Source organism: Galdieria sulphuraria (genome assembly GCF_000341285.1).
Source record: "Galdieria sulphuraria unplaced genomic scaffold scaf_1, whole genome shotgun sequence".
NCBI classification, from domain to species: domain Eukaryota; phylum Rhodophyta; class Bangiophyceae; order Galdieriales; family Galdieriaceae; genus Galdieria; species Galdieria sulphuraria.
The window spans coordinates 135,032-162,148 of NW_005178474.1; the positions used below are offsets into that span (position 1 = coordinate 135,032).

General features: G+C 39.1%; 15 protein-coding genes across 17 annotated transcripts; 6 read left to right on the top strand and 9 right to left on the bottom strand.

Annotated features, from left to right (window-relative positions):
• Gasu_03150 (spermidine synthase) lies at nt 1–646 on the top strand (the record flags this gene model as incomplete). Its single annotated transcript, XM_005709004.1, has 2 exons — nt 1–365; nt 416–646. 2 exons carry the CDS (start codon nt 12–14, stop codon nt 581–583), a joined length of 522 nt encoding a protein of 173 aa, XP_005709061.1. The 3' UTR covers nt 584–646.
• A 31-nt stretch (nt 647–677) lies between these two features.
• Nucleotides 678–1,569, bottom strand: Gasu_03160 (uncharacterized protein). Its single transcript, XM_005709005.1, has one exon. It carries the CDS (start codon nt 1,525–1,527, stop codon nt 757–759), a length of 771 nt encoding a protein of 256 aa, XP_005709062.1. The 5' UTR covers nt 1,528–1,569; the 3' UTR covers nt 678–756.
• A 15-nt stretch (nt 1,570–1,584) lies between these two features.
• On the bottom strand, nt 1,585–3,309 carry Gasu_03170 (glycerol kinase). Its single transcript, XM_005709006.1, has 4 exons — nt 3,197–3,309; nt 3,028–3,138; nt 2,522–2,970; nt 1,585–2,473 (listed from the first exon to the last, which is right to left on the bottom strand). The coding sequence occupies exons 1-4, from the start codon at nt 3,305–3,307 to the stop codon at nt 1,642–1,644; spliced, it is 1,503 nt and encodes a 500-aa protein (XP_005709063.1). The 5' UTR covers nt 3,308–3,309; the 3' UTR covers nt 1,585–1,641.
• A 5-nt stretch (nt 3,310–3,314) lies between these two features.
• Gasu_03180 (glycerol dehydrogenase) lies at nt 3,315–4,899 on the bottom strand. Its single transcript, XM_005709007.1, has 4 exons — nt 4,304–4,899; nt 4,201–4,251; nt 3,579–4,154; nt 3,315–3,527 (listed from the first exon to the last, which is right to left on the bottom strand). Exons 1-4 carry the CDS (start codon nt 4,745–4,747, stop codon nt 3,426–3,428), a joined length of 1,173 nt encoding a protein of 390 aa, XP_005709064.1. The 5' UTR covers nt 4,748–4,899; the 3' UTR covers nt 3,315–3,425.
• Nucleotides 4,900–5,599: 700 nt separating this feature from the next.
• Gasu_03190 (4-hydroxybenzoyl-CoA thioesterase) lies at nt 5,600–6,611 on the top strand. Its single transcript, XM_005709008.1, has 2 exons — nt 5,600–5,761; nt 5,807–6,611. The coding sequence occupies exons 1-2, from the start codon at nt 5,638–5,640 to the stop codon at nt 6,553–6,555; spliced, it is 873 nt and encodes a 290-aa protein (XP_005709065.1). The 5' UTR covers nt 5,600–5,637; the 3' UTR covers nt 6,556–6,611.
• A 3-nt stretch (nt 6,612–6,614) lies between these two features.
• Nucleotides 6,615–8,859, bottom strand: Gasu_03200 (uncharacterized protein). The gene is made up of 2 exons (XM_005709009.1): nt 7,659–8,859; nt 6,615–7,613 (listed from the first exon to the last, which is right to left on the bottom strand). The coding sequence occupies exons 1-2, from the start codon at nt 8,263–8,265 to the stop codon at nt 6,637–6,639; spliced, it is 1,584 nt and encodes a 527-aa protein (XP_005709066.1). The 5' UTR covers nt 8,266–8,859; the 3' UTR covers nt 6,615–6,636.
• Nucleotides 8,860–8,879: 20 nt separating this feature from the next.
• Nucleotides 8,880–10,120, top strand: Gasu_03210 (uncharacterized protein). Its single transcript, XM_005709010.1, has 2 exons — nt 8,880–9,873; nt 9,924–10,120. The coding sequence occupies exons 1-2, from the start codon at nt 8,936–8,938 to the stop codon at nt 10,090–10,092; spliced, it is 1,107 nt and encodes a 368-aa protein (XP_005709067.1). The 5' UTR covers nt 8,880–8,935; the 3' UTR covers nt 10,093–10,120.
• A 4-nt stretch (nt 10,121–10,124) lies between these two features.
• Gasu_03220 (8-amino-7-oxononanoate synthase) lies at nt 10,125–11,419 on the bottom strand. The gene has a single exon (XM_005709011.1). The coding sequence runs from the start codon at nt 11,385–11,387 to the stop codon at nt 10,155–10,157; it is 1,233 nt and encodes a 410-aa protein (XP_005709068.1). The 5' UTR covers nt 11,388–11,419; the 3' UTR covers nt 10,125–10,154.
• Nucleotides 11,420–13,219: 1,800 nt separating this feature from the next.
• Gasu_03230 (hypothetical protein) lies at nt 13,220–16,980 on the top strand. Of its 2 annotated transcripts, XM_005709013.1 has the most exons (5): nt 13,220–15,340; nt 15,392–15,581; nt 15,624–15,824; nt 15,878–16,661; nt 16,716–16,980. In XM_005709013.1, the coding sequence occupies exons 1-5, from the start codon at nt 13,403–13,405 to the stop codon at nt 16,954–16,956; spliced, it is 3,354 nt and encodes a 1,117-aa protein (XP_005709070.1). In that variant the 5' UTR covers nt 13,220–13,402; the 3' UTR covers nt 16,957–16,980. The 2 variants fall into 2 exon arrangements, with proteins under 2 accessions (XP_005709070.1, XP_005709069.1); XM_005709012.1 differs by lacking the exon at nt 16,716–16,980 and having other exon boundaries at nt 15,878–16,700.
• Gasu_03240 (hypothetical protein) lies at nt 16,715–18,639 on the bottom strand. Of its 2 annotated transcripts, none has more exons than XM_005709014.1 (5): nt 18,325–18,639; nt 18,143–18,277; nt 17,958–18,096; nt 17,647–17,905; nt 16,715–17,590 (listed from the first exon to the last, which is right to left on the bottom strand). In XM_005709014.1, exons 1-5 carry the CDS (start codon nt 18,623–18,625, stop codon nt 17,180–17,182), a joined length of 1,245 nt encoding a protein of 414 aa, XP_005709071.1. In that variant the 5' UTR covers nt 18,626–18,639; the 3' UTR covers nt 16,715–17,179. The 2 variants fall into 2 exon arrangements, with proteins under 2 accessions (XP_005709071.1, XP_005709072.1); XM_005709015.1 differs by having other exon boundaries at nt 16,985–17,590.
• A 10-nt stretch (nt 18,640–18,649) lies between these two features.
• On the top strand, nt 18,650–20,790 carry Gasu_03250 (poly(A) polymerase). The gene is made up of 5 exons (XM_005709016.1): nt 18,650–18,960; nt 19,015–19,592; nt 19,642–19,740; nt 19,793–20,507; nt 20,563–20,790. The coding sequence occupies exons 1-5, from the start codon at nt 18,787–18,789 to the stop codon at nt 20,749–20,751; spliced, it is 1,755 nt and encodes a 584-aa protein (XP_005709073.1). The 5' UTR covers nt 18,650–18,786; the 3' UTR covers nt 20,752–20,790.
• A 4-nt stretch (nt 20,791–20,794) lies between these two features.
• Gasu_03260 (serine/threonine protein kinase) lies at nt 20,795–22,589 on the bottom strand. Its single transcript, XM_005709017.1, has one exon. The coding sequence runs from the start codon at nt 22,572–22,574 to the stop codon at nt 21,066–21,068; it is 1,509 nt and encodes a 502-aa protein (XP_005709074.1). The 5' UTR covers nt 22,575–22,589; the 3' UTR covers nt 20,795–21,065.
• A 915-nt stretch (nt 22,590–23,504) lies between these two features.
• Gasu_03270 (alanine transaminase) lies at nt 23,505–25,239 on the bottom strand. The gene is made up of 2 exons (XM_005709018.1): nt 24,286–25,239; nt 23,505–24,236 (listed from the first exon to the last, which is right to left on the bottom strand). Exons 1-2 carry the CDS (start codon nt 25,231–25,233, stop codon nt 23,643–23,645), a joined length of 1,542 nt encoding a protein of 513 aa, XP_005709075.1. The 5' UTR covers nt 25,234–25,239; the 3' UTR covers nt 23,505–23,642.
• A 10-nt stretch (nt 25,240–25,249) lies between these two features.
• Gasu_03280 (uncharacterized protein) lies at nt 25,250–25,700 on the top strand. Its single transcript, XM_005709019.1, has 2 exons — nt 25,250–25,432; nt 25,485–25,700. The coding sequence occupies exons 1-2, from the start codon at nt 25,283–25,285 to the stop codon at nt 25,560–25,562; spliced, it is 228 nt and encodes a 75-aa protein (XP_005709076.1). The 5' UTR covers nt 25,250–25,282; the 3' UTR covers nt 25,563–25,700.
• A 64-nt stretch (nt 25,701–25,764) lies between these two features.
• On the bottom strand, nt 25,765–27,019 carry Gasu_03290 (lipoate-protein ligase A). Its single transcript, XM_005709020.1, has 2 exons — nt 26,820–27,019; nt 25,765–26,770 (listed from the first exon to the last, which is right to left on the bottom strand). Exons 1-2 carry the CDS (start codon nt 26,967–26,969, stop codon nt 25,844–25,846), a joined length of 1,077 nt encoding a protein of 358 aa, XP_005709077.1. The 5' UTR covers nt 26,970–27,019; the 3' UTR covers nt 25,765–25,843.
• Nucleotides 27,020–27,117: the final 98 nt, after the last annotated feature.

The following is a 27,117-nucleotide window of genomic DNA, read 5'->3' on the forward strand; positions in this document are numbered from 1 at the left end:
TTTGGCATCAGATGGTAGTCGACGTGTGTAAGACTTATCTCCCCCAATTATCTGTTGGCTTAGATGATCCTCGAGTCAAAATAGAATATCGAGATGGAGCAGAATATTTGAGACAACATCCTCATTCGTTTGACGTAATTATAACCGATTCCTCCGATCCTGTAGGTCCAGCAGACGTACTATTTCAAAGACCGTTTTATGAAAGCCTACATACTGCACTCAAACCAGATGGAATATGTTGTTGTCAAGCAGAAAGTATTTGGTTGCACATGGACCTCATACGTCCATTGCTTGATACTTGTCGAAATATTTTTGCTTCCGTTTCATACGCTTATACGATGATTCCAACATATCCTGGAGGACAGGTAGCCGTCCTATTTCTTACTTCATCGGATAGCTAAAACAAAGTGAATAGATCGGGTTTGCTATTTGCTCCAAGTCGGTACGTGATAACATACGGCAGCCTTTGAGAAAACCTGATATGACCTTACTACAAACATTGAAATATTATTGTCCTGAAATACATCAGGCAGCCTTTGTATTGCCTCTTTTTGCTAAAAGGGAATTGGAAGACAGTTCTTAATTGTTGTTGTTCTTGTGTAATAATATATAGAAGCTAAGAGTCAATAAAGTTTTCTTTCTTGATGAAACTATTTCATGAAAACTCCACAATATGTTAAGTAGAAGAACAATTCATTTTATTATTATACATGGATAAGGACAATATGCTATCCTCATAAGATAGACAAAAAGTTATCAAAAAACTGGAACTAGAAGATTCCTTCCACTAGGAAATCCAGATACAATTAACAGTGCAGGCCAATTCCTTCCTCCCACAAACTCAGTTAAGCCGTACATGTGACAAAAGTCAGCCAACAACACGCACGCTACTCCACTTCCTTCGACAACACAAATACTTGCTTCTGGATCATCACAAAATAGTGTCTGTAAAACATATGCAATAATGTTGCACGGTTTAGCCTTATCCACGTAAGAAAAACAAAACGCATTCAGTAGCTTCGTTTTGTCAGAGGTAACTGAAAAGTAACGACTTTGAATGTTCAAACATGCCAATTGAGAACCTTCATAATTGGAAAGCAGTTCAATTATGTTTTTGGAGAAGATATTCACGTCAATCAGCTGACAAAGAAAAGTTGTTGACCCCTGACAAAGCTGCAGCAAATTGACCAAATGGGCAGTCAACTGAAGACTTTCTAAAACTTGATTTCGAACGAAAAGGTGGTTGTCTCCCCTAGAAATCTGCTGGATTACTTTAAGAATGCTCTCATTGGTCAGGTTTGCACAAGCACTCTGTACAACCTTTGGTTTTTTCAACCACTCTTCATTTTCCTCCTCTAATACTTGATGATTGTTTTTTTTCCATTCTCTCTCTACAACAGGGTCGCCATTCAAAGATGACACAGGAAAAAGTTCGCTAGAACATCTCTTACGAAGAGCAACCTGTTGCACAATAAAAGGCGGGTCGTCGATATTCGCGCCATTCCTTAAGAAAAAATGCAACGCCATTTCATATAATTATATTTGGAATTCAATGAAGATCAGAATCCAAACTTGTTTGTTGTACCTCAACAATAGTCTTTCGATATTCTATGATCTTTAAAACACAGACAAATGACTTTATTAGATCCATCCAAAGCTCCGCTCTAGAGCTTGTTTCCAACGCTTCCAACGTCGGCTACTTTCATCAATAGAAATTTTGGTCGAAAATTCTCTATCCACCTTCCAAAGTTTTACCAACTCTTCTTGTGATGACCAAACCTTTTCTGCTAAACCAGCAGCAAATGCCGCACCAATCACTGTGGTTTCGGTAACTTGCGGACGAACAATGGGACATTGAAGTAAATCACATTGTAGTTGTAAGAAAGTATTATTAGCCGTCATGCCTCCGTCTACCTTTAAAACTTTAATAGTAGCTTTTGAATCTGCCTCTACAGAACCAATAATATCACAAACTTGAAAAGATACAGCTTCCAATACGGCTCTAGCAATATGTGCCTTGGTAGTGTATTGTGTAAGACCCACAATAACACCTCTGGCATCTTCACGCCAATGAGGAGCAAATAGGCCAGAAAATGCTGGTACAAAGAATACATCCCCACTATCCTTTACTGAATTGGCTAAATCTTCAACTTCTGGAGCAGTCTTGATGATTTGCAAGTTATCACGAAGCCACTGAACTGCTGCACCTGCTATAGGAATGGAGCCTTCCAAAGCATAGGCAACAGGCTTGTCTGGACCTAACTGATAACCCGGTGTAGTCAATAGACCATGTTTGGATGGAACAGGTCCTTCGCCTTCTCCAGTGTTTACAATTAAAAAGCAACCTGTACCATATGTATTCTTGGCATCTCCTTTACGAAAACAGGTCTGACCCACCAATGCGGCTTGTTGATCGCCAAGGATTCCACTGATAGGAACACCTTGTAAGAGTGAGCATGCAAGTGTGCCATATCTAATCAATTTGTTCAATCAACTCCATATCAAAGACATTTCGCATTACCTCTCCGAACTTGAACGAATTTCAGGCAAGCATTGTTTTGGAATACCCAAAGCTTGTAATAGTTTGGGTTCCCATTGCAATTTTTCGATATTCATTAAAAGCGTTCTTCCAGCATTTGTAATATCTGTTACATGCGCCTGGCGTCCTGTCAAGTTCCATACTAACCAAGTATCAATCGTTCCGAATATCGCTCTGCCTTCCTCAAGTGCCGCTTTCACATCGGGGACATTGTCTATTATCCAACGAAGCTTAACTCCTGAAAAATAAGTTGATACAGGAAGACCGCAGAGATCTCTGTACTGGTCTCTATTCTTTCCCAGTTTTTCACAAGTTTCCTTGGTTCTCGTATCCAGCCAAACAATAGCATTGAAAAGAGGTTTTCCAGTGTACTTGTCCCATACAACAGTGGTTTCACGCTGGTTGGTTATGCCAATCGCTTTGATTTGTGACTAGAAAAAATAAAACTGTCAATTCCTTTTTACATAGTAAAATAAAAAAGAGCACACCGTTTGAATTCCCTTTGCTTGACATTTCTTCACTGTCTCGTCGATGCAAAGTATGGTGTTGTTGATTATCTCCACAGGATCGTGTTCTACCCACCCTGGTTGTGGATATATCTAATCAATCAAGCCATATACTCATTGATGAAGAGATAACAAAGCCTTTCTAACAAACCTGTTTATGTTCTACTTGATGAAACGCTATAGGTTCCCCTTGTTTATTAAATAGCATAAACCGTGTTGAGGTAGTTCCTTGGTCTACAGCTCCTACATAAACGTCTTGCATATTCATAAACCTTAACTTAGCAACGAAGTGTATTGTAGAGAAGAAACTGAAATTGAGATTTGTCTGAGAGAAATTGTTATTTCAACTGTTTCGTACCAAAAACAGATTTAGAGCACGTTTATTGACCTTTAACAAATACTCCGATTTTATCAGCTGATAAGATATTTTCTCGCACCATATAGGGTGTAACCTTAAATGGCATATTATAGATGGACTCACCCTTCAACACAATATCAACTATACAGATTCCAGAAGTTGCCGATAAACTTACCGAAGCACAAGAGCGCTCACTCACAAGCTCTATGCCCTGCAAGTCCGATGCGCTGATTCCAAGATCAGAAAGACAGACAGGAAGACCTACTTGAAAAAAGAATTTGGCAACTTTCTTGGCTTCCTCAAGTTTTTTCTCCATGCAAAGTTGAACAATAGTACTGAACGCTACTTTCTCGCCATGAATATATTCATGGCAGCCTTCGTGTGCGGTCAATCCGTTGTGAATTGCGTGTGCTGCAGCTAAACCTCCGCTTTCAAAGCCCAAACCACTAAGAAGGGTGTTGGCTTCGATGACTTTCTCTATTGCTTCCGTAACTTCACCTCTATCGATGTCCTTAACTGCTTGAACACCATAATCAAACAAAAGGTCGCGGCATAATTTTGCTAGTGCAACAGCTGCCTCAGTGGGTCTACCTCCTACAGGATTGATACCATGAGACGCTCGCATACAAGCGTCTGCTTCATAATAAGTCGACATGGCGTCTCCCATTCCGCTCACAAGAAATCTCTTGGGAGCCTTTGCAATAATTTCTGAGTCCACGATGACACAATAAGGGTCTGTAGGATAATACACCTTTAAGGACAATGAGCAATGAAATGTTTCAAAGATTAGATCTTACGTATTCATCGAATTTTCCATCAGGCTTATAGAAAACTGAACACGCCGCACACTAGGATAAAATATGAGCAAATGTGCTGGTACCCTCAACGAAGACCACTCACTGGCGCATCGTTACTAGCCAAGGTAGGAACCACAGCTAATTGGACATTCAACTGATGGGCTAAAGCACGAACAAGATCAACCGCTTTTCCACCACCAACAGCCACAACAAATGCTGGTTTTCCGTTAACTTTTCCTTTGAGTTGCTTATTTACGTGTTCAAGTTCTTCCCACGAACATTCTCCTCCAAAGTTAACGAATACAACTTGCTTCGCAGCACCATATTTCACGAGAGATTCTTCTATCATACGGCCTATGCTATTCTGTCTAGATGGCGAGCAGACCACTACTGCGGTATCGCCCTTTAAAGGTTTCAAGAAAAGTCCTAGGTATTGTACGATTCCCTTGCCCTGGGCGTACTTATGAGGTGACGAAAATATCTTATAACTGAGTGGTCCAAAGGTTTTATGTGGTGAGAAGAACAGTTCCGGAGGAAAGTGAGACATGAAGAAATGAAAACTGACAATTCGTATTCACAAATGGCAGACTGACTGTTAAATGAACGAGGAGAAAAGAAACATCAGATCTTGAAGAATCTTACCGGGATTGATGAATTTCTCCAAGAGACAGAAATTCGACTGATTGAAAAGATTTTCATTCCAAGAATAAAGTTTGTCTATTTTCATTTCACGTCTTTAGTTTGAAGTGACATAGTGCTGTTTTGATACTTGATTGCCAGTAAGCATCCATTCTTTGTGCAATGTATTATAATGGTTGCCCTCGATGGATTGGCGAAAATTTCCTCACGACACTCAACTTACACTCCAGAAGGAATTTGGTAAGAACATTGAGGGGAGTATCGCGGCTATAGAAAGACTCTATTCAGTTTGTATGTATTGCTCCGTTCAAGTGAAAATGTGCCGAATGCATTCTTTGTTCCACTTGACTTGGCAGGTCTTCTAAATTGAGAAAAAAGTGTGGTGAGTTGTATTGGATTTCTCGGATGTTCTTCATAATATGTCGAAGACCTTTTTTATTCCCAAACTCTCTCACAACGGCCTGAAACAGCAAAAGTAGTCGCCAGAGACAGAGAAAGTTATGATTGAAACCGTATAGTGGATGCAAACCAGTCACAGGCTTTTGATAACAGTTTTATAATTTTTATTGCAAAATACTATTTAACGAACATAAACTAGGAGCGAAGTATCTTTGAGAGAAGTTCGTTTTGGCCCTTCGTTCATAAAGCGTTTATGACAACAGTGGTCGTACCTTTTAAACAATTTCTACTTTCTCACGAAATTTACATTTTATAGAGTCGAGATGGAAGCACGAATAAAGCAAAGTTGTATCGACTAAGTAATGCAAGAATTAGCGGTTACAAGACAAAATTTTTTTAATGCATTTGAGGTTACGAACGAAGAACGGCTTGATAACGATAACAGTCTCCCAACAATGCACTATACGTGAACTTTCTGAAGAAATAGAAAGAAAGACAGGAATTGAGGTTGCCAAACAAAAAAGTAAGCCTCAATCTTTTCAATTCATTTTCGGCTAATTCGACGTAGTCTTGTATGGCTTTCCACAAAGAGAACTGCGAGCAGACGCAGACAAGCCTGTTGAAAGTGTGCTTCAAAGTGGAGACTCTCTGACCGTTGATAAGTTATCTGCAGAAACTGAGCAGGAAAGGACTGTTGAATCAAGTCCTGCGTCAACGGAGAACGCCTATGTCCGACGAAAAGTACCAGATGATAACTCGTGTTTATTTCACGCCATTTGTTACGTTTTTCGAAGTGGTTCTGTGGCACAGTTAAGACACATTATCTCAGAAACTGTTCGGCTGAACCCAGATTTGTATACAGAGGCGTTTCTTGGAAAGTCAAATCACGAATACAGCAGATGGATTCTCTTACCGGAAACTTGGGGTGGAGCAATAGAACTTTCTATTTTGAGCAAGTATTTTCAAACAGAAATATCAGTGTTTGACATACAAACTTTGCGCTTAGACCGTTATGGTGAAGCGGAGAATTACGAGGAACGGGTCTTTTTACTCTACGATGGTATTCACTATGATCCGATTGCAAGAGCTTTTCTAGGTGCATCTCGTGAATATGACGTTACAGTATTTAAGATATGGGACAATGAAGCTCTAGTAGGTGCAAAATCAGTGGCAGAAGAGGCAAACAAGAATAGGCAGTATACCGACTTGGCAAGTTTCACTCTCATGTGCAGAAACTGTGGTGCAAAGTTGAAAGGAGAAACAAGTGCAGTGGAACACGCGAAGCAGACTGGTCATACCAATTTTACTGAAGCATAGATGTTTCGTTAAAATAGATCCTATACAAGTTTTGAAATAAAACTATAATAAGAGTTTTCACGAGGTTCTTTGGTTGTAACTTCATCTTTCTGAAGAATTCAATGTTCGCAATGAATTATACTTGTTATAAAACCAAGTCGATTTTCTGCAAACAACGTCACGCTCCAGAACAAAAATAACATCTCTTATGGAAACAGTTACATTTCTTCTTTCAGGTTCGGTCTTAAATAATCTTTTCGTTTGGGATATATTTTCATGCGAAGGTAAACTATGAGTCTTTGTATCACCACTTTGTTTCATGAGGCTTAAGCGTGCTTGTTCCCTTCGTTTCTTAAGCAGTCCTTGGATACTTGAGCTCAATGCTTCATTAGTCTTCTGAAGAGATTCTGAAGCCGATGAAGGAGCATTATGCCTCTTACGAGACCTCTTGATATTCTCCCCCGACTCAAATGGACTATCCGAAGCCTTTCGTTTACTGGAAGAATCCAATTGTTGCGATTCTCTCAAGTCTTCCTCCTCTTCATTACGTCTCCTGTTCGCTTCCACTATCGCTTCTATTTGTCGTAACTCTTCTTTGCGAATCTCTTCCAGTTCATAACGAGGATCTTGCTTTTCATTCTCCTGAAGTTGGCTCATAATCTCTGACTCTAGAATCCTCTTAACTGCAACATCTTTCGCACGATCAATTAGATTGGTCAACTGTCTTTGTAAACCCGTTGCTATAACCTCCAAACACTCCTGGTCCCATTGAACTAAACGTGCTGCTCTGGTTCTCCTTTCAAGACGCCCACTAAGAGAGGGAATAAGTGCGTTTAATTCTTCTGTAAAACCATCAACAATATTGTTATTGACCCCGGTAACTGAAAAATTTGCTGCAGTGTCTTGATCTTCTTCCGCATAAAGATTTCCATAGTCTTCCAAAAATCCACTGGAGAGATTCCGAGTACCACTTACGCTCGAACGAGTTCTCATAGTTTTCTTCGAATTTGTATCTTCGACGCGAGACAAAGCCTCCTGAGCTGGTTGTTCTGGGTTCGGTTCAATACCAGATAAACTCCCTAAGAACTTTTATTTTCGAGAAATCACGCTATACTTCCGCATACCTTGATGTCTAACGAAATCTACATCCCTGATTGTTTGTGCAATCCTGTATCTAGTTACTTCAGAAGGAGGAAGCTGATTCAAAAGAGATATGACGGATAGAATAGCATTAACGAAAAGGTTCTGGAAGGCAATCGTATGTTCCTCTCCAACGCCTGAAGACTTTAGTAGACTATGAACAACATTCGCCACATCCAAGTACTTCCTATCCGACACAGTGTTTATAACAACAGAAAAGAGCTCACTATATATTCTTTTCACGTCTACAGTCCGACTTGCAGCCTTTAGCTTCGCAAGGATGTTCAGAACAGACGAAGTAAAAGCAAAGATAGGCTTGAAAATGGGAGAGTTCGCTATATCTGTTTCAGTTTGTCTACGCTTTAGTAGGGCAGCTTCTTCTTCTGGAAAAAATGTTGGTGACGACGTGTTTAGACTTTCCCTTGACACTTGCACACTATGAATGGGCCTTGCCCTTACTACAGAGTCTTTTGATTTCCAGTATTCTTCTTCAAAACTCTGAGTTGAAGGGTCTATTTGCTGCAAGTTGCAATATGTAGCCTCCTGTTTGGCACCATATTGAACGTTGCTCCTGTGAGGCCTTTCGGACATGCTCTCTGTAGGGAATTGAAACAATATGAATTGGGACTTGGTTTATGTTGTGCACATCAATATCGTGGTTTCATTCAAAACCAAAAGCACTTATTAACCCTTGCATTCTTACACTTTTAGTCTACTAAGACGTCTCATCTTAAACCAGCTATATAGATACTCTGTTTCAGAAGAAGATGTAACGTTTACAGCTGGGAAATGGAGTCCTATCGGAAATCTTGAAAGAGAAAAGAACAAATAGAATTTGTCTAAAAGAACTTCCTCTTTAAGCGCTAACTTCAACCACTTTCTCAAAGCTAGTTTTTTCATAAAAATAGGGAGTTGGAAAACACGGAAGTCACCTCTTGTCTCGCAAAGAAACCAGAACCACCTCCTACCAACAGTTTAACTAAGATTTCTGGAGCAATTATCGTGATAGAATCGAGGGATATTATGATAATTTCTAGAGACTACATTTACGTTTGTTTCTCACTTTTGCTTATCTACGAAAAATGCTCAACTGCGTTCCAACTCCAAAAAAACCAGAAATTGCAACAGTTCTCAAGTTGAATAGAATTTCCACTGATTTTATACATTTTGATGAAATTGAAATTTATGTTGCTTAAGAGATGCGATTGGATTCTGTCTTTATTCTTGTTTAGTTTCAAAATACCTTTGTCGTGGATCAAACATGCTTAGGAGTTACTTTTACCCTGTTTTTAGCTTTTTTCGAATAACTGTTAAATGGATACGAAGTTATCTCTATGGTGTATCATTTCTGTATCTTCTCAATTCCAACAGAGAGGTCGTTTGGCCAGTTGAAACTATCTTCCTACAAGGAATCAAATGTTATTTGATATTGCCCAAGAAGATTGACAAAAACAGAAGTACTGTTATTCTAGTACACGGTTTGAGTCCCTCAGGAATTGATGATCCACGAATATTGGAAATAGGCAAGATATTTGCTCTTCACGGTGCAATTTGTCTGATTCCGACCATCGAACCTTTGAAGAGTTGTAGTTTGAGCATTACTTCGGTTGATATTATAGAGCAAGTGGTGTACCAAACAGCAAACAATGCCTATCTATGTCCATGTGAAAAAGTCTCAATATTTGCAGCATCCATTTCTGCCAGTATCTGTTTGGTTGCCTCAAGTCGTCCTTCAATAAGCAAGTTGGTTATTAATATTTGCTGTATTGGAGCATATGCTGATACTCGTTCTATGCTGAAGTATGTAATTGAATCGAATGAACTTCCGGACGATTATGGAAGATCCGTTTTCTTCTTTAACTTTGTGGAATTAAGTTTTGGACCACAACCTCAACTGAAACAAGCTTTATGGTACAGGATTTTAGACGGTCATAGATCGGCGACCGGAACGAAACATGAACTGCTAAATAAGTTCCTTAGTGATAAACAGCTTGTAGCACGGCAGTTTCATAATCTTTGGAATAATAGTGATCTGCGCTCTCAGTGTGCCGAGCAGATTCTTCTGAAGATACAAGATAGATTGAATGCGTTGTCACCATTACAGACTTTGGGGAGAATTAAGTGCCCTTGTATCATTCTTGTTCATGGCTGCAACGATCCTGTCATTCCATCCATTCATTCTCGTCTACTTTATCAAGAGTAAGAATATTTACTAAGTAATATAAATGATATGAAAACTTTGTATCTAGGTTGAAGAAGAACCCTGATGTCAGGACATATTTGTGTTTGACTCCTTTTTTGAGCCATGGAGACAAACAAAAGTTAGCAATGAGTGCAATTGGTTCCCTACTACATCTTCTCGGAGCATTTTCAGTCTTTTACTTCGCGTCCTACATTGACAATTCCTTGAAAAGATAGTAATCATTTACTAATGAAGACAGCAGTAAAATCTGAAAAAAACGTTAGTCGAGCTATCAACATTAGTACCTAGCCTTATAAAAATTGGACATCGAACTTTCCAATAGTCTTACTAAAAGGTCTATATCTTCACATGTATTGTCAGAATGTAAAGTTATCCTTATTCTTTCCGCTCCTTTAGGAACGGTAGGACTCCTTATTGGATAGATTGAAATATTCTGCCGTCGCAAAAGATTCGCTACATAAATGCAATTTTTGTTTCCAGGAACCAAAATTGCCTGTATAGGACTTTCAGGACGGTCTAAAAGTCTATTTCCTAATAAGGGATACGTCGTTGAACGAAAATAATCAATAACGCCAAATAGCTTTTGTCGCCTCTCTAATAACTGTGGAGTGTTCATCAATGAATAAGCAGCACGAATACAGCATAAGCCATGATAAGATAGAGATGTTGAATATATTAATGGTCTTGCATAGTTAATGAGATATTCACGAACTATAGAACGACAAAGTGCTGCAGCACCATGACATCCAAAAGCCTTTCCAAAAGTTACAACTCTCATGAATAAACATGGATGCTGATGCAGTCCTTTCATTTGTACGATTCCTTCTCCGCGTTTACCATATACACCAGCAGAGTGTGCCTCATCCACGATAAGATGAGTTCCAAACTCCAAACAAATTTCCAGCAATTCTTCAACTGGAGCAAAATCACCGTCCATCGAGTAGATACTCTCCACTACAATGAAAATAGAGCCATGTAAAAGTTCAATATTGGATTTGTCCTTGAGCAAGTTTCTCAAGGCATCAATATCGTTATGAGGAAATACGCGAACTTTGGATCGTGAAATTTTACAGCCTTCATGAATTGAAGAATGTGCAAACTGATCTACTAGGATGAGATCTTCTTCCTGCGCTATGTATCCCATAATACTCAAATTACACGTGAAGCCACTATTGAATAAGAGAGCACTTTCAGCGCAGTGGAAATCTGCAATAAGTCTCTCCAAGTCTTCCGCATACTGCGAATTACCACTCAACAGTCTCGATCCAGTGCTTCCCACACGTTGTAAACTATCTTTTGCAGATTCCCTCTTTATGCTTTCCATAAATAACTCACTTCTTGAAAGACAAAGATAGTCGTTTGAAGAAAAATCAATTTGATTGGCACTTGGTACTGATAATGAACGCAAGAGTCCTCGTCTGGCTCTCGAAGTCAGTAAATTGTGAAAGCGTTGGTAAATATACTGAACCCGTTCACTGTGAAGAGAATAATCTACATGAACGTTCAGCATAGTATTCAGAGGATTATGCTGAACAGGAAAATGCTGCCAAATAGGCAGAAATGAGTAGCACCAGTAGCAATAAGTGAGAAATGATGTAGGCCAAATAGCAATAGTCTGCGACAACGAGAGTTCGGACAAATATCAAAGTCTTCTCTTTTGATTGGTTATTGCAGTTTATGCTGTATTCGAACTTTGGAAATATTGTGGAGAGTATTTTTAATTTTTTATCAATCCAACTGAGTTACTTTATATTTACTGGATTTGGCACATATTATCGGAGATTCTTCTTCTCTCACCGGAGTCAGCCAGACGTGAAGTTTCTTAAAGAGTATTCATCTATGTTTCGCTTCCAACCAATCCTGAACCAAGCACTTTTAGGGATTATTAGAGTAGTACACAACTTGTAGAACATTAGAGGACTCTGACTCCTCGAACAATGCTTACATTCTGTTGATTAACAAGTAAAATTGTGCACGCCAAGTGACTACTTTTTAAAAGATAGTTTTCTATATTTCAGAAAAAAAATATATCATGTTTTCTGTTAGATGGCAAGGATAAGATGTATAAGCAAATTACGCAAAAAATTTTAACTGAAAGTTTATCATTTGTGAATTTGAAAGTTTAACTTCTCAGACAGATTCATAGTCTGTGACGATAAGAACTGCTTTGCAAGACTATAACAAATTCTTCACATGAACAACCCGATCTTACTAACAGATGATAATTTTTGGACAGCTACAAAACGGCCATTTCGAAGATGACACTGTTCTTCGATCATTTTGAACTTTCTTGTGTCAGTTTCAAGAGGCTGTCAAGTTCTTGGGATAATGAGGTCCCCTTCGCGATTAGTTCCATACTGCATTCTTCCCGGTCAGCTGTGTTTTTCTCAGTTGTGATAGATTCGTCCATTTCTTCTGCTTTTTTGTCAGCCTTGTAAGATAAGTTTTTTATGATTTTTGTCTTCTTCTCAGAAAATTTTGTGTACAACACGGTGTATAAACGTTTTTCAAAGAGTTCACGATCGCTAAATCCAATTATCTTCGTGGCTTCGTCATCTGAAGAGTAGTATTAGTATCTCCGTTAGGAGAGAAAATGAAGCTTACAAATTTCTGGTCTCGAGCGAAAGATAATATTTGTTATGCTGTTTGCTAATATAGTTGAAACTTCATGAAGTTGACAGTTTGATTTTTGTGAACCACTCTTAACAGACATATTCTCAAACTTGACGACGGCTCGTCTGTGTTCAAAAGAAAAAAGTTAGCTAATTGGCGCAATTTTTAGAAACTATTCCACTTCAAACTATGTTTTTTCTACGTGACATTAATATCATATTGATGTAAGCCACTGAAAGTTTCCGAAGGGATCATTTTAAAAAAAGAAACTTTGTTTGAGACTTTGAGATGAACTGGCGACATTCAAATGAAGCTTATTACTTTCGTGCTCTTATCTTATTCAAAAAAAACCTTAGAATCATTTAGTTCTATCTTGTCAAAGAGATACAAACTAGTATGAAATTACAAGAATTTCGAATAATGATCATTTCATTTGAAAGAGAATTTTTCAAGGTATGCCAAATAAATAGAAAGTTAGAGCAAAGGGTAGAATAAGAAATACGGAGCTTTGACAGCGGAAAATATATACAAATCAAAGGAGAAGACACTTAGTTTGAGGCTTTGAATATTTTGCAGAAAGCTATTTCCACTCTACAGGAAAGAGCCTATATTATAGAGATGAAATGCCAATAGAGATGACAGTGAAACTAGCAGCGGTCTGTTAAACAGAAAGTTATTTTAAATCTACTCTCCTAAATCTTCAAAACAATTATTTACTGACTCAATGTATTTCTCAATAGTTATTGGCGATTCATGAGCCTGACAAATCGTATCATAAAAGCTACTGTCAATTCTTATCTCCCTTGGCGGGGAAATGAAAATATCGTGGATTGAATCACTGCCACGTGTCATTCCCCTTCTTCCTAGCATTTTGATTTGTTGCTTCGAGGAAATGAAACGGAAGTGAAAGTCATGTCCTTTGTTCCAGGTTCTATTTTAAGTCACGATACGAGAGTTACTTTTCGAAAGTTGAAAGAAGCTGTTTCAGGAAGAACACAAGAATCCATTGAAAGCGACATAGCGTATATTTCAATGATGAAGAGGGTGCGCTCACTGTCCGTTGTCACAAATCTTCTTGAAAGTTGCTTGGAAGACGAATTGAAACAGAAAAAGTCGTCCTGGACTGATCTAGAAAAATGTTGGGAACTAATGCAGCTTGCAATTGAAGAAATAGCTCGAGTCGACAAAGGAGTTGATGCTGATGTTTGTAGCAATAGAAATTTGGTCGAAAATGAAGACCTTCGCGAGTTTGAAAGAATGCCAGACTTGCTTTGTAAGCAGGCTACTTTTGAAGAAAATTGCAAAGCCAACTCTTATGAGTCCGACGCAGTATCAAGGAATAGTAATACAGCAAAGGTAATCGACGAGAGCGAATTTCCTTCGAATCCTACCGCGAAATCCGCTTTTCCGGAATTCACACAGTCGTATTCAGAACACAGTCAAGACGTTTCTCCTCGTTGCTTGCGTTCGAAACGCTCTAGTTTCTCGCTCCTCCCGAATAGTCCAGATCAAATTTTGTCAGACGAAGCGACAAAAAGCTTTTCCTCGAATGAACCTTCAAAGGACTCACATAGTCTTTCAAAAAACAAATGTTTCTCTAGGGAAAACACCGGTTTGAGAAACACTTCAGATAATATAATATATCATAAGGAGGCTTTCGAACTCCATGTCGCTGGAGCTGTTTCTTCATTTAGAAAAGCAAGGTTGAATTTGTTCAATTCTGAGAGCGAAGCTTCAAATACAAATTGCTCATTTAATCAAAGAAGTTCAGTGAAGCTGGTTAAAAATGACTCATTGTCAGATACATTGTCTGAAGGAGATTTGAATGTTTCATGTGACAAGTACACTCACGGACTTGAAACAAAGGCGAAACATAAAAATTTTTGGTTGTCATTCCTACCTTCATATGAAGAAGCAATCATGGTTAGGAACACTAAAGAGAACTCTCCGAAACTTTCATCTGAAAATGACTCGGAATGGGAAGCAGTTTCGCAGCAGAGTATTCATAATGAAGCAGAACATTCTGCTGTTGCAGTAGCGTTTCGGAATCCTTCAAAAATTTTAATCTCACATGGAAGCTCTTCTCTTTATTCGAACACGGAAAAGATACTTCTTTTATTACGACAGCTCCGTGAAGCTTTCGAAATTTTAAATGCATCTCACAAAAAGCGTGAGAGACTTAGGCTTCACTGGGAAGACAGGGAACATCGCTGGAAGAAACTTTCAAGTCGAATGCAACAGAATTCCTCGAAGGCGGAGTTAGAAAGGGGAAAGAGATGGGAAGAAAAAGCTAGAAGAGCCAAGAGAGATTTAGAGCATGCTACAAGGAGGATATATAGTATTGTGAACCGGATTGAAATCCTTCATGTACCAGTTTTTACTGGTGCCTTGTGTGAAATCCTTCGAATATATATGACAATTTCCGATGCAATGAATAACGGAATGAAGTCCCTTCGACTATTTTTGCAAGAAGAAGACTTCACTCTGAAAAGATCCGAGACACGTTCTAATGGCATCCATGAAAGAAGTTCGGTAGTGAACCGAACTCATGAGTTACTTTTGTCTCGTCATTCCTCAACCATGGATTTTGCAGACGAAGCTAAGACTGAAACCTCCTTTTACCGTTCAGTATCACCTATAGTTTCACCTCGAGGTCTAGAATTTGAGAATTCAAAAACGGAAGGATATTTTCCTGTCTCTGACAGAGAGAAAGAAATAACTTTGAACAATATTCCTGAAGAAATTTTGGCGCAAATCTTTAAATATCTTAGCATTCAAGAGCGAGCTGTAGTTGCCCAAGTTTGTAAGTCTTTTTATGGGGCTTGTAATAGAGGGGAGTTGTGGAGGAAAGTATGAAGTTTTCTTTATTTTAGACGTTCTCAATTCAGAGCTGCTTTTCAGGTTATCTTGCAAAGTAGATTTCCTAGCGACTCAGAACCGGGTTCAAAGCTATCAACTGCAACTCTGCTTGAACCCTTTTTTCGGCTTCACGGAACACATATTCGTCGAATCGAATATTTTCAAGCCTGCTCTCGCTTTGCTGGAAGCGTTCCACTGCAACTTATTGCTCAACATTGTATTAATTTAGAAGGTAGGTGTACCGAACTTGAGAACATTGATATTTACTTGATAGCAGAGTTGATACTAAATGATGCGCCACCTGGCTCTGTAACGAATGAACTGCTCCTTGATATTTTCTGCAGGGCTGGTTCTTGTCTTCGAGACGTAGAGCTAAACTATTGTAATCTAGTGGCAAATGCTTCGTTGAAGTCTTTAGCTGCATTTTGTCCGAAACTTGAAAGGTTCGTTGTTAGGAGTGACTGTTTAAGTGGGAGTATGTCAACTGCGTTTTGTATGTAACCAAACTCAGCCACATTGCTTTTCTAGGGTCTAGAGAAATGTCAACAAACATGACAAGTTCAGGGATACACTCAATTTTAGCGCACTGTGAACAGCTCAAAGAAATCAGTGTTCCATTGCTACTATGTGAACGAAATTTGTCTCTAATAACTGAGCGGTGTCATTTTTTGACCAATATACATATAGAAGATCCGCCTCCATTCCGTCACAGTATTTCGGCAAATGCTGTTGCTAGTGAGCATATTTCAGATACTGACGATGAGTACGTTGCTCCTCGCAGTGAAACCTGGCACAAGCTACTGGAAAAATTTCCTAACTTGCTTTTTACCTTGAGTATAGAAATAGATCTTAGTGAACCAGTTAGCGTAAATTCGCCACAGCGTGAAGGAATACGGGCTCGTACTGGCTGGAGCTTTGAAGATTTTGTTGAAACATTTGGCAACAGAGCAACTGCAGTTACCCATCTCTTTATTTATTTTGTCTGTGTTAGAGAAGGCATTACGTTTGGCGGCATTGGAAAATTGTTTTCATGTGTAGCTAATGGTTTTCCTCGATTAGAAGAGTTGAGAGTGGAGAATCTTGATTCGTTTCCTATGAATGGCTGTTCTGGAAGTTCATTGAGTTCTATTGATGAAGGATTTGTGGGGTTAATCACCAATTGCAAATTCTTGAGTCAAGTATCTCTTGTCAACTTTCCCTTTGCATCTCATGTTTTATTGTACCTATTAAAACTTCGAGGTATGCAGTTGACAACTCTCTCACTGGGTCTTCGAGACTTGTATGAGCATACGGGAAGTTTGGCTTCAAAATGGTAAGTACTTTGTATTTCTTGTCATATTTCATTTACGTTCATACTTCCACGTAGCACTGTTGAAGAGTCGAAGATCCCCAGTATCCTCCTTGCTATAGGGCAGTTTGCTCCATTTCTAAAACAGTTGTGTATAACTGACAGCGAGCATCTTTCTCGTGTAATACTCAAAAACGTTATGGCTAAATTGAAGTCACTGGAGAAACTGATCATAAGCAATTGTAGGCGTATAAAACAGGACGACATTGACGAGATCTCCAAGAGATACTTTTGGGTTACTATCTCATATGTCGGTTGAGTTGGTTCCTATTCTCTCATTTTCCGAATAATATTAACAATATCATGGGCAATTTTCTTGGAAGCTCCAGGAGTTCCCAATCTCCTGGTCCCGTTTTCAACAAATTTGTTCCTTAGGCCTCTGCTCATCATACACAACTCTTGTAGGAGTGCTTTGACTTGACTTGTATCTTCAAGAAAAAACACAGATTTACCTAAAAGTCTCTTTTGTGCCTAAAATTTGACTAAATAATGCAATTGAAAATGAATAAAGGATATACCTCTGCAAAGGAGTATGTGAACTGAGGTCCTTCTCCTGGAAATGTTATAACTGGCTTCCCAATTCCAACCAGTTGTTCTGTCGCGGTTCCAGCCATTGCCACTCCAACCGAAGAAAAATGTATGCAATCTGAAAACTCCTCAAAACTGACAAGCAAACCGCTTGATTCGAGCTGATATTCCATAATAGAGGTTGTGTTCGACCGGCACGACCAACCCCAACGGCAAATAATAGGATCTATTAGTACAGGTGAAGCAGAAGAGGGACAAGATAAAAGAAATAAAGCTCGATTCTCTTGTGCGAAATCCTTTATAGAAGACAGGAGCTTGTCCATGTTTCTATACATCTCCTCCTGTCTCGAACCTGGAAGAAGAACCTAAAAAGTATAATGAGAAAAAACAAAACATCATTCCATCTAATGCGAGAACGAACAATACGATAACTTCCACAACACTGTAAAACATTGGATAGGAACATGGAAGCATGTATCTTTGATAAGAGCTTTCCACTAGGTTCTAGATCGTCCATCATTGGATTACCAAAATACTTCACGTTAGTTAGACCACATTTCGCAAGATAAAAAGCGGTAAGAGCATCTCGAGGATAAATAGCAAGGGCCTGTTTCAATAAAGTTCTCTCCCATGGGTAATAAACTGATGATAAAAGACTCTCTGTCTCTTCCAGAAAATTCCTATCCAGCAAAAACAATTGGTATATCAAATGAAAGTTTTCAAGCTTCCAACCTTCGTCGAAGAGGTCCACTTTCATCTCTCACATAATATTCTGATTTCGCGGTTCCAATGAAAATAAGAGGAGTTTTCGCTTGTGTAGCAAGAAACAGAGGCCAAACATCTCCTACAGCCAAAATAAGCTTAATTCCGACTAGAAAGCTTCAGAAGACGGAAGGTGAACGAGCACAACCACGCACCACTATTTGATCTCCATTTGGAGACTGTTTGAAACTGTGAATACGTGAGTCCGAGAAGACCTTCTCTGATATCTCTCAAGAAAACTAGTGGCCTATGGTTGACGAAACCACCAGACGGGAACTCCTTCACTGGACCTACACAACGAGAATTATCGGTAATTCTATAAGAATACATTCAGTACCTGCAAAGTGGACAACTTGCGTCATACCAAAGTACGCAGAACCATTCCCTACAAGAGGTAATACGCTGATAGAAACTTTTACAGAAAAGTCCCTCGAAATTTCAATCAATCTTCTGGCTACGGATGCAGAAACTTTGTCTTCTCCGTGACCGTTGCTTAATATCAATAGACTAGCTTCTATATCTGTGCTCATAAGCAACGATATTGGATAAGTTCCATGAAGATGAAGTTTCTTTTCAACTAACTTGCGTCCCTTGCATTTACTAAAAGAAGAAGAAAGAGGAGAGATTACAAATACCATAACAATCCTGCGTTTAGATAAACAAAACTGATTTGAAGTCCATTCTTCCCATTTGCTATTTCTGATTCAAAATTTTGCTTCAACCGCAGAATAGTGTTGATCGTCGGAAATGACGCGCAAGTAGAGAAAGAAAAAGAGAGAAGGGCGCGACGTGTCTCAAAATGGGCTCAGAAGAGAAATTTGGAACAAGAACTGGTGGATATAAAGGAGTCACAGAGCCTATTTCTACAGCGACCCCGACTCCCCTTGACTACAGGCTTTCGCGAGAACTTGAGGAATTCCTACACAACAGAAATTTGTATGAAAATAACAAGGAAGCACAGCGAAGAGAACAGGTCTGGATATTGATGAGCAAGTTTACACACCTACTCTCTTAACGTCGTTTCTAGGTTCTAGCAGAATTGCACCAGTTAATAAACGAGTGGGTTCGAAGGGTTTCCCGCTCACAAGGAATAGCAGAAGAAATCGTCAGTGAAACTGAAGCAAAGCTTTTTACGTTTGGTTCTTACAGGCTTGGTGTGAATCCTCCAAACGCAGATATAGACACGCTATGTATAGTTCCGCGTTACGTGGAAAGAAACCGAGACGTCTTTGGAATACCTAGTGAAAGTGGTTCCGTTCCTGAAGAAGAAAATGTTCTCGTGAATATTTTTAAATCGCATCCGAAAATTGAGGACGTAGTTCCAGTTTTTGACGCTCATGTTCCGGTGGTGAAATTCAAATTTGCTGGCGTTGAAATTGACTTGTTATGTGCCCGTCTCCAGTTTAGCAAACTGCCTGAACGACTTGACATCTTGGACGATTCTATACTAAGAAACGTTGACGATGAAACTCAACGTTCTGTCAACGGCGTAAGAGTTACTGACGCTATTTTAAGACTTGTACCAAATGTAGAAACCTTTCGAACAACTTTGAGAGCTGTGAAGTTTTGGGCGAAAAATCGTGGAATCTATTCCAATGTATTGGGGTTAGTGAACTTTCTCATAGAATTGATCACTTTGTTGAATTTCTTTAAGGTTTTTGGGTGGGGTATCTTGGGCAATTTTAGTGGCGCGTATCTGTCAGCTTTATCCTCATGCGGCAGCGAATGTGATTCTATCTCGCTTTTTTCGAGTGTAAGTGTATGTCAATTCAACTTTTGTTTTGTTATTAAAGAGTGACTTGTAGTTATTCCCAATGGAAGTGGCCAAATCCAGTGCTCCTTACCAGTATATCTCCAGGAAAGCCTTCTTGTGGCTTTAAAGTTTGGAATCCTGCCGTGTTTCCTGCAGATCGGAAGCATTTAATGCCCGTGATCACTCCTGCATATCCTTCTATGAATTCTACGCATAATGTTTCTCGCACTACGCTTAGAATTATTCAAGAAGAGATACACCGGGGTTTAGAGATAACGGACAAGATCCTGTGTCAGTCTAATAGTTCACGTAAGACAATCTCCACAGAGGATACTGAGAATGATCAGACAACGCAAGTTGAACATTCAGAAGAGACAAATTTAGTTAAAGAAACCGAAGTTATGACGTGGTCGAAACTTTTTGAACGAACCGACTTTTTTTCGAAGTTTAAGAATTACCTTCAAATAAATGTCATTTCGGGAACAGCAGAAAATCAAAGAAAATGGCATGGCTTTGTCGAATCAAAGCTGCGAGTTCTTACTTTGAAGCTGGAAATACTTTCACATACTCTGATTTACCCCTATCCTGTTCCCTATACAAGACCTGGAGTACAATTTTGTGAAAGCTTTTTCATTGGTTTATCGTTTTCGTTGCCGAAGCTTCCAAACCAAAATGGTTCCAAGGAAAGGAAGATTGACATGTCTGGACCAGTTTCAGAATGGGTTAATTATGTTCTTTCCTGGCCTTTTAGAACATCTGATATGGAAGTATGTTATTCATTTAGGTTTACATGAACTTTTTCGTAGTTTTGATTCATTGTAGGTTTCTGTAGAGCATGTCAAGCGAAAATTTCTGCCTGAATATGTGTTTAAGGATGAAAACCATCGTAGTCGAAAGCGCAAAAGCGGAATTGTATATCTAGACGAGATCATTACTGCAAAGGAGAGAAAAGTGGAAGATAAAGATGTTACTGAAAACGAAGCCAAAGCCATGGAAAGTGTATCTTGCTGAAATATCTGTTTTTCTGTGCAGTATATATAAGAGAATTGGAGAAGTTTCATGGGACATAGGAATCTTTGCTTATGAACTTGGACTTTTTAGTTTGAGCTTAAATTTTTGTCCAAGCTTACTATTATTCTGTTTACCATAGGTAAGTCATGACCCTTTGAAAAACTTTGAGAAACAGGTAGTTTTGGTTCCAAAAAGTACAAGCCGATTCACTTTTATTTTATCACATTCATCTATAGAAGTATTGACTTATATTGTATGGCTTGTCCCATTGTTTGTCCCTAATAAAGAAAGTTGTCAGCTCCAATGAGAATGTTTTATTGAGGATCTTCATAGATAGAGAAAGCTTCGTTGCTATTTTTGTGAATGTGAGAAGGTGCCGATGACACAAAAGAAAGAGTGTCATTGTCATCATTTGGAATTGCATCTTCGTTGTAAAGTTTCAAATTTCTCTCAAAAGTCAGAGTACTATCAAACATCGCTTCAACGTCAGCAAGAGCCATTTTTGTATGAATAGTAGGTGACGAGACATTAAGATTGTTATCAAAAGTGATATCTCCGTTGTCACTCAAGTTGTCGTTTTGGCTTTCGTCACCGAGGTCACTGACGATTTCTTGGTGACGTAACCCGACTGAACTAACTACAGACTTGCTTGATTCTTGTGCTTGAAAATGCCTTTGGGTGACGGACCGGTTTGCGTCATCGTTGACATTAGGTTGAGATGGCTCACTGAGTTGGGACCGTTGTCGATTCTTGTCCATGTTTTTGGTCTCAGTGGATTGTCTTACCAACTCTCTTGTTCTTTCAGATGGAGCCAGTGGAGTTCCTAGAGTAAGATTTTCTCTTGCCTGCATTTCAGTTGAACTATCTGTTTTTCCTGGTGTTTCTGTCAATTCATCTTCAAATATTTCGAAACTGCTATTCGTGATAGAAGTAGAACGATCCTTTAAGAACTCTTTCTGGGGAAGTCTCCTACCTTTCCAAATGTCTACTGTGCCTTGGTTCTCCTTTGTATGAAGAGTCATTAGGGGCACATGTGGAAAGAAACTCGGTGCGATATTTTCTTGTTGCTCTTGATCTTGATGAATCTCAAAGTTGCTGTTGAGCTTTGAAGTCGTGAAAGACCCATGTCCTGCACATAGTGGTTTTTTATCAACGGCATTTAAAGGTTGACGAAATGAAGTATCTGTTTTGTTTTGCATATTTCCAGGATTGGACAAAGATTTCACATCTTCTTCTCGTTGCATTCTTTTCACCATTCTATGCTGGAATTCTTGATGTCGCTTTTGTAGCCTTTCGAGAGGTGAAGCTCTGCGGTTTATTCCCTCCATAAAAATTCTATCAGATTCAGAGAATTTTCTGTTCTTCTCCAGTATTAGAGCATATGCCTCATAAAACAAAGAAAATTCCTTGCCAATATCGTTTGCATACATATATTCAAATATTGGCAAAGGGTCACGACTAATATCAGCATAACTTATCCAAATTTTCAGAGCGTGAATGTTATTCTTGTATTTTTGATCTGATGAGAGGCTCTTTGTAGCTCTCTCTAAGAATTCCAAGCTATTGGGGTGTCCTGTAGGGTAGTGCTGCTGAATCCACTTCCAATAGTTTCTCCATATTGCGGCAAGGTCTAAAGAGTTTGGATGTCTCAAGGCTTCTTCCAGTTGAGTTTCCCACTCCCTTTGTTTCTCTTGCAAAACCTTATCCTCCTCTAAGAGCTTTTTTTCATTGGTTCCAAACTTTCTTAAAATATCTGGATCCCTTCCACAACTAACAGGCTGAATATTTTCCTTTACTCCTTCCCAGCTTTCCAAATTGGTCATGATACAGACAATATAAAAAAGCCCGCTCCATTCAATTTAAATTTTGAATTAACCGAACCTTCAAGGAGGGGTAACAGTCTTAGGTTGGGGGTGCTATCTACTCCTTGTGCAAAGTAGACAACGACAAATTTATCGATGCGTACAATTGCGAAAGGTTTCTGAAACAGAAAAATGGTGAAAACTTATCAGTGTCTTGAAATGCATAAAGTCCCTAATTTCCAAATGGAATAGGAGAGCATCTAGAACTGATTCAAGTCAGCCTCTATGTCAAATCGTCGTCGTCGTAATTGCTTGGAGCACAGAGAAGCATTCCGTTCGGAGCGCTGGACTTGTTGTTTCAAAGCATCAAGTTCCAGGCTATAACTATAAACGTTATAGAAGCTCTGGGGAAAGTCTCCGGACAAAGAGGTAGAAAGTACCAGCCGTAATGGCCTGCGTCTTAGGTTGGAACCATTTCTGAAGGAACTCCAAGAACTTGGTAGGGTTTGTGCAACTGACCAAAGCCAAGGCCACTTTTTGTTACGTTCGATTAGTATGAAGCGTTCTCTCTTTTCAGAAGACGAGTCACTCTTCAGTGTTCTTGGATGGATTGGGAAAGCTCGTACTGAAAGAACATTGACGAGAAGTGGTCCTACTTTGGGTCGGACCCTTCTTTTGAAGAGTTCGTTGCTTTGCATCTCTACCAGTTTTCTTATTAACTCAAGTTCTTTCACTTGAAAATGGTTTCTTCCACCTAGGGCGCTTTCGTCCAGTTAAAAAAGTTATGGAATGGGTTTCAGGTAAGTACTTGTGAGCAGCCCAATATCTTGCAAAACTTGATATGATGACACCAACGTTGCCGCCCCAGACCTATGCCTGAACGGCACTGAGGAAAGGCTGGATTGGAATTACCGTCTGACAGTTTTTAACAAAGAGTACAATCTTCTTTTTTGCTTGAACTAAAAGTTTATAGGTTGTGAGGCAAATTCCGTGACACAACCTCGTTACTAACAAAATGGGGCTTACTCTCTCTGTGCTTTTCACGATTTTTTTTCTCCTTTAATAAAACTTCGTTGTTTTCTTACCATTCTAGGCCTTGTATTTATTAAGAAACCATTCGTGGTGTTTTTGAAAAGAAGTCATCACTTTAGGAAAATCATGCTCAGGGGGAAGTATAGTCGTTCGAAAATGGAATGTTCCAGGTTTTTGACCAAAACCGCTTCCTGGAACCACACAGACACCAGAATGTTCCAACAACGACAGCGCATAAAGAACGTCAGGTTGCTTCCCTTGTGACCTTGCTATCTGCTGAGCTGATGGTGGTATATTTATTCGAGGAAAGGCGTACATTGCTCCTTCAACTTGATTACAGGAACAACCCTCCATATTGTTCATTGCAGTCTGTATCATTTCTGCTCTTCGAGCATATGACGACAACAAATTTGATCGTTCTTCTTCGAAGCGGGAATAAGATGGCATTCCTTGTGTGGGATGTCGTGTGATACATGACATTGCTATCTGGCCGTTTAAATTGGCACAAAGATTGATTGAGGCGAGCTTATACAATTGCTCAAGGGCCTCTTCATTGAAGTTTGCAACTTCAAGATAACCTCCGCGTCTACCACACTCACCATAGAATCCTTTAGATGCCGAATGAAAACTTGCCAACTCCACATCTTGATACTAACCGGGCAAAGTTCAAAATGAAAACTTGGTCAAAATACTTACAAACCTTGCCAGGCATGTCACGCAAAACCTTCTTGACAGATACGAATTTCTTTCCTTTTGTGTAAACATTTTCTTGATATACTTCATCTGCTAAAACAACAAGCCTTCTTCTATACGCAAAATCTATTATTTCTTCGAGGTTCGATTTCTCCAAAACTTGACCAGTAGGGTTTCCTGGGGATATTAAAACAATCCCACTTATTGAAATTCCAGCCTTTTTTGAACTTTCATAGGCTCTCTCTAGCTCGGAAAGCTCAATTGACCAATTTCTGTCTTCATTCAAGTAGTATCGAACAGGTTTGGCTCCTAATAAAGACAGCAGAGCACTATATAAAGGATATTCCGGAACGGGAACCATGACACCGGAGTTGGAAGATGATACCAGCAACTTCATTATTAAAGCTATTCCATCTGACGCTCCGTTTGTGAGGAAAACGTTGTTGACTGATGACTCGTAGCCATCTCTCCGTTGGATAAAGTCAACAATATCCTCACGAATACAACTTACTCCACCAGAGTTACTGTAAGCCCCACTCCCTCCTTTTCCAGCACTAATCAATATTCGTTTTGCGTGCTCCTTCGCGTCAGCAGGGAAAAGATTGGAGTTCAAAAGCTCCGGAAAATCACAAAGAGCAAGAACCTGTCGAACATACGTGATAGGTGGATTTTCAAGGGATTGTGGGTTTCCCACATTACAAAAAATGATATGGTCGTAAGGTCTCTGTTTGTTATGCTTCAATTCTTCTTCTAGTTGGAGCGCTCTGGTTGGAACCTCTCCTCTAACAGCATATTGTGCCTCTCGCACCGAGTCACTTATACCGCCACCTTTTAAAACCTTTTCATAAGAGTTAGAAACGTATGTGGACGATACTGTGCAAAAGCGCTTGAAATATTGAGTAACTTGTGTTTCTGGCCGTCTAAAAAGACTGGAATAAAATCTTAAGCTTTTCATTGTGTTGAGCCAAAAGTGCGTTGGGCAATTGCAATATTTGCTCGTAGAGATGGGAAAGAGGTTCGACTATACCAAACCTTACAATGGTTATATTCCACCGCAGCAGAGTAGATCTACCAAAGTTATGACTAGAGTGATGGGAACAGTATTTTGGTTCTTTATAATGCTTCGTACAAAGCAGGATCTTCCCCATCGAATAGTAAGGAAACCTTTCAACTTATGTTTGCCCCTTATTCAGATTGCATTACTAGAGAAGTCATTTGGAAGCTAAAAGAGAAGAAGAAGAAGAAAAAAAAGCGTTGGAGAACGAAGGTGCAGAACTTTTTTAATTCAGTTACCTTTGAAGTTCCAGTCAAACTATGTTCATTGTTGTGTCGTTGTTCAACTTGAAGTTTGTCGTCAAGACTTTCGAAGAAAGTGCTTGTTTGTGCATAAAATTTGAAAAGCGAACCTTTCTTTTTCAGTAGCTAGAATTATTGACGACTTGTTGGCTTCAATGATACCGTTTGTATTTTCTTTGATTGGAATTGCGAAAACGAACTTTTCCAGTCGGTCAAGACATTCATACCTTTCAAAAGCAGAAACAAACCTATCACATATCCAAAACTGTTTATCGTCGATATTCATTTTGTATATTTATATTTCCTGCTCGTTCAATATTACCGAGAGTTGGCAGATTGCTCAAAAACCAAGTCGCAATCTCTTGGAACTGTTCACCATAGTTCTTTCCTTCATTTTTGGTCAACTCTATTATTCGGTCACGTAACACATTGCCCAAACAATTCAATCCAATCATAGCCTGTGTCATACTTTCACGAAGATGGAAAGGAATACCCGAAGCGCTATGCATATCTACTCCTATAATACGATTTCCCTTTTCAACTCTTAAAGACATGTCAATAAAACCCCAACGAAAAAGGAGATGACAACGAAGACTATATGCTGGTCCTTCTCCCCAAATCCATTGTACGCTGTTCAATTGTTTGTATTCCTTTTCTATTTGACTTGATAACCGACCGATATCATCATTGTCAAATAGCATAAAACCCTGCTCAGGAACGACTTTTAGGCTTTGGGAATACCATTCCTTGCTAATTGCTCTACAAATATCCATAATATGTAAGGAACGTTTGTATTCTGTCAAATTGCATACTTTTGAACGGATGGATTCTGTTGCTTTGGTTTCTACCGTGAATTTTTCAGAGCAATGCAAAGCTTCTTCCAGTCTCCATAAATCTGCTTGGACCAACAAAGTTGTGTGATGATATGCACGTTCGGCTGTAATGCGATACGCGGAACCAGCAACTTTCCTATCAAATAGTCGCAAATCATTCCTTTCAGATATATGCACAGGAATATGAAAATCCTTTTGCAAGGCACTTTGGATACATTCCAATAGTCGCGTTTTGCTAAACTTTCGACGAGTCGTGATTAGTGAAACGTTTAAATTTCCTAAATCGTGATAAACACAACCACCTCCACTCCTTCTTCTCGCTATGCACAAACCATTGGAACCACAGAATTCTACGTTCACTTCCTTTTTGTACTTGTCGTCAAACGTTGCTAGTGCCAGAGTTCTACTTTACCTTGAATATATTTTGATTTCTTCCTACGACAACACTTGCAGAGTTGCAATAAAACAAGAGGATATTATTTTCAAAGCATTTGAGAAAAAACTCCTCGGTTGCAAGGTTCTTAAAAACATTCCTAGAGGTGGTGAAGTAACAGAGACACATTCACAGTGATGAGTGAATGCCAATTAAGACAACTGTACAGCCAATTGTTCTATAATGATATCGGTACTAGTGACTCAAAATATTATTCTCATGCGCAACGCAATACTTCAATTCATAAAAGATAGAGGAATTTATCCAATAACCTCTT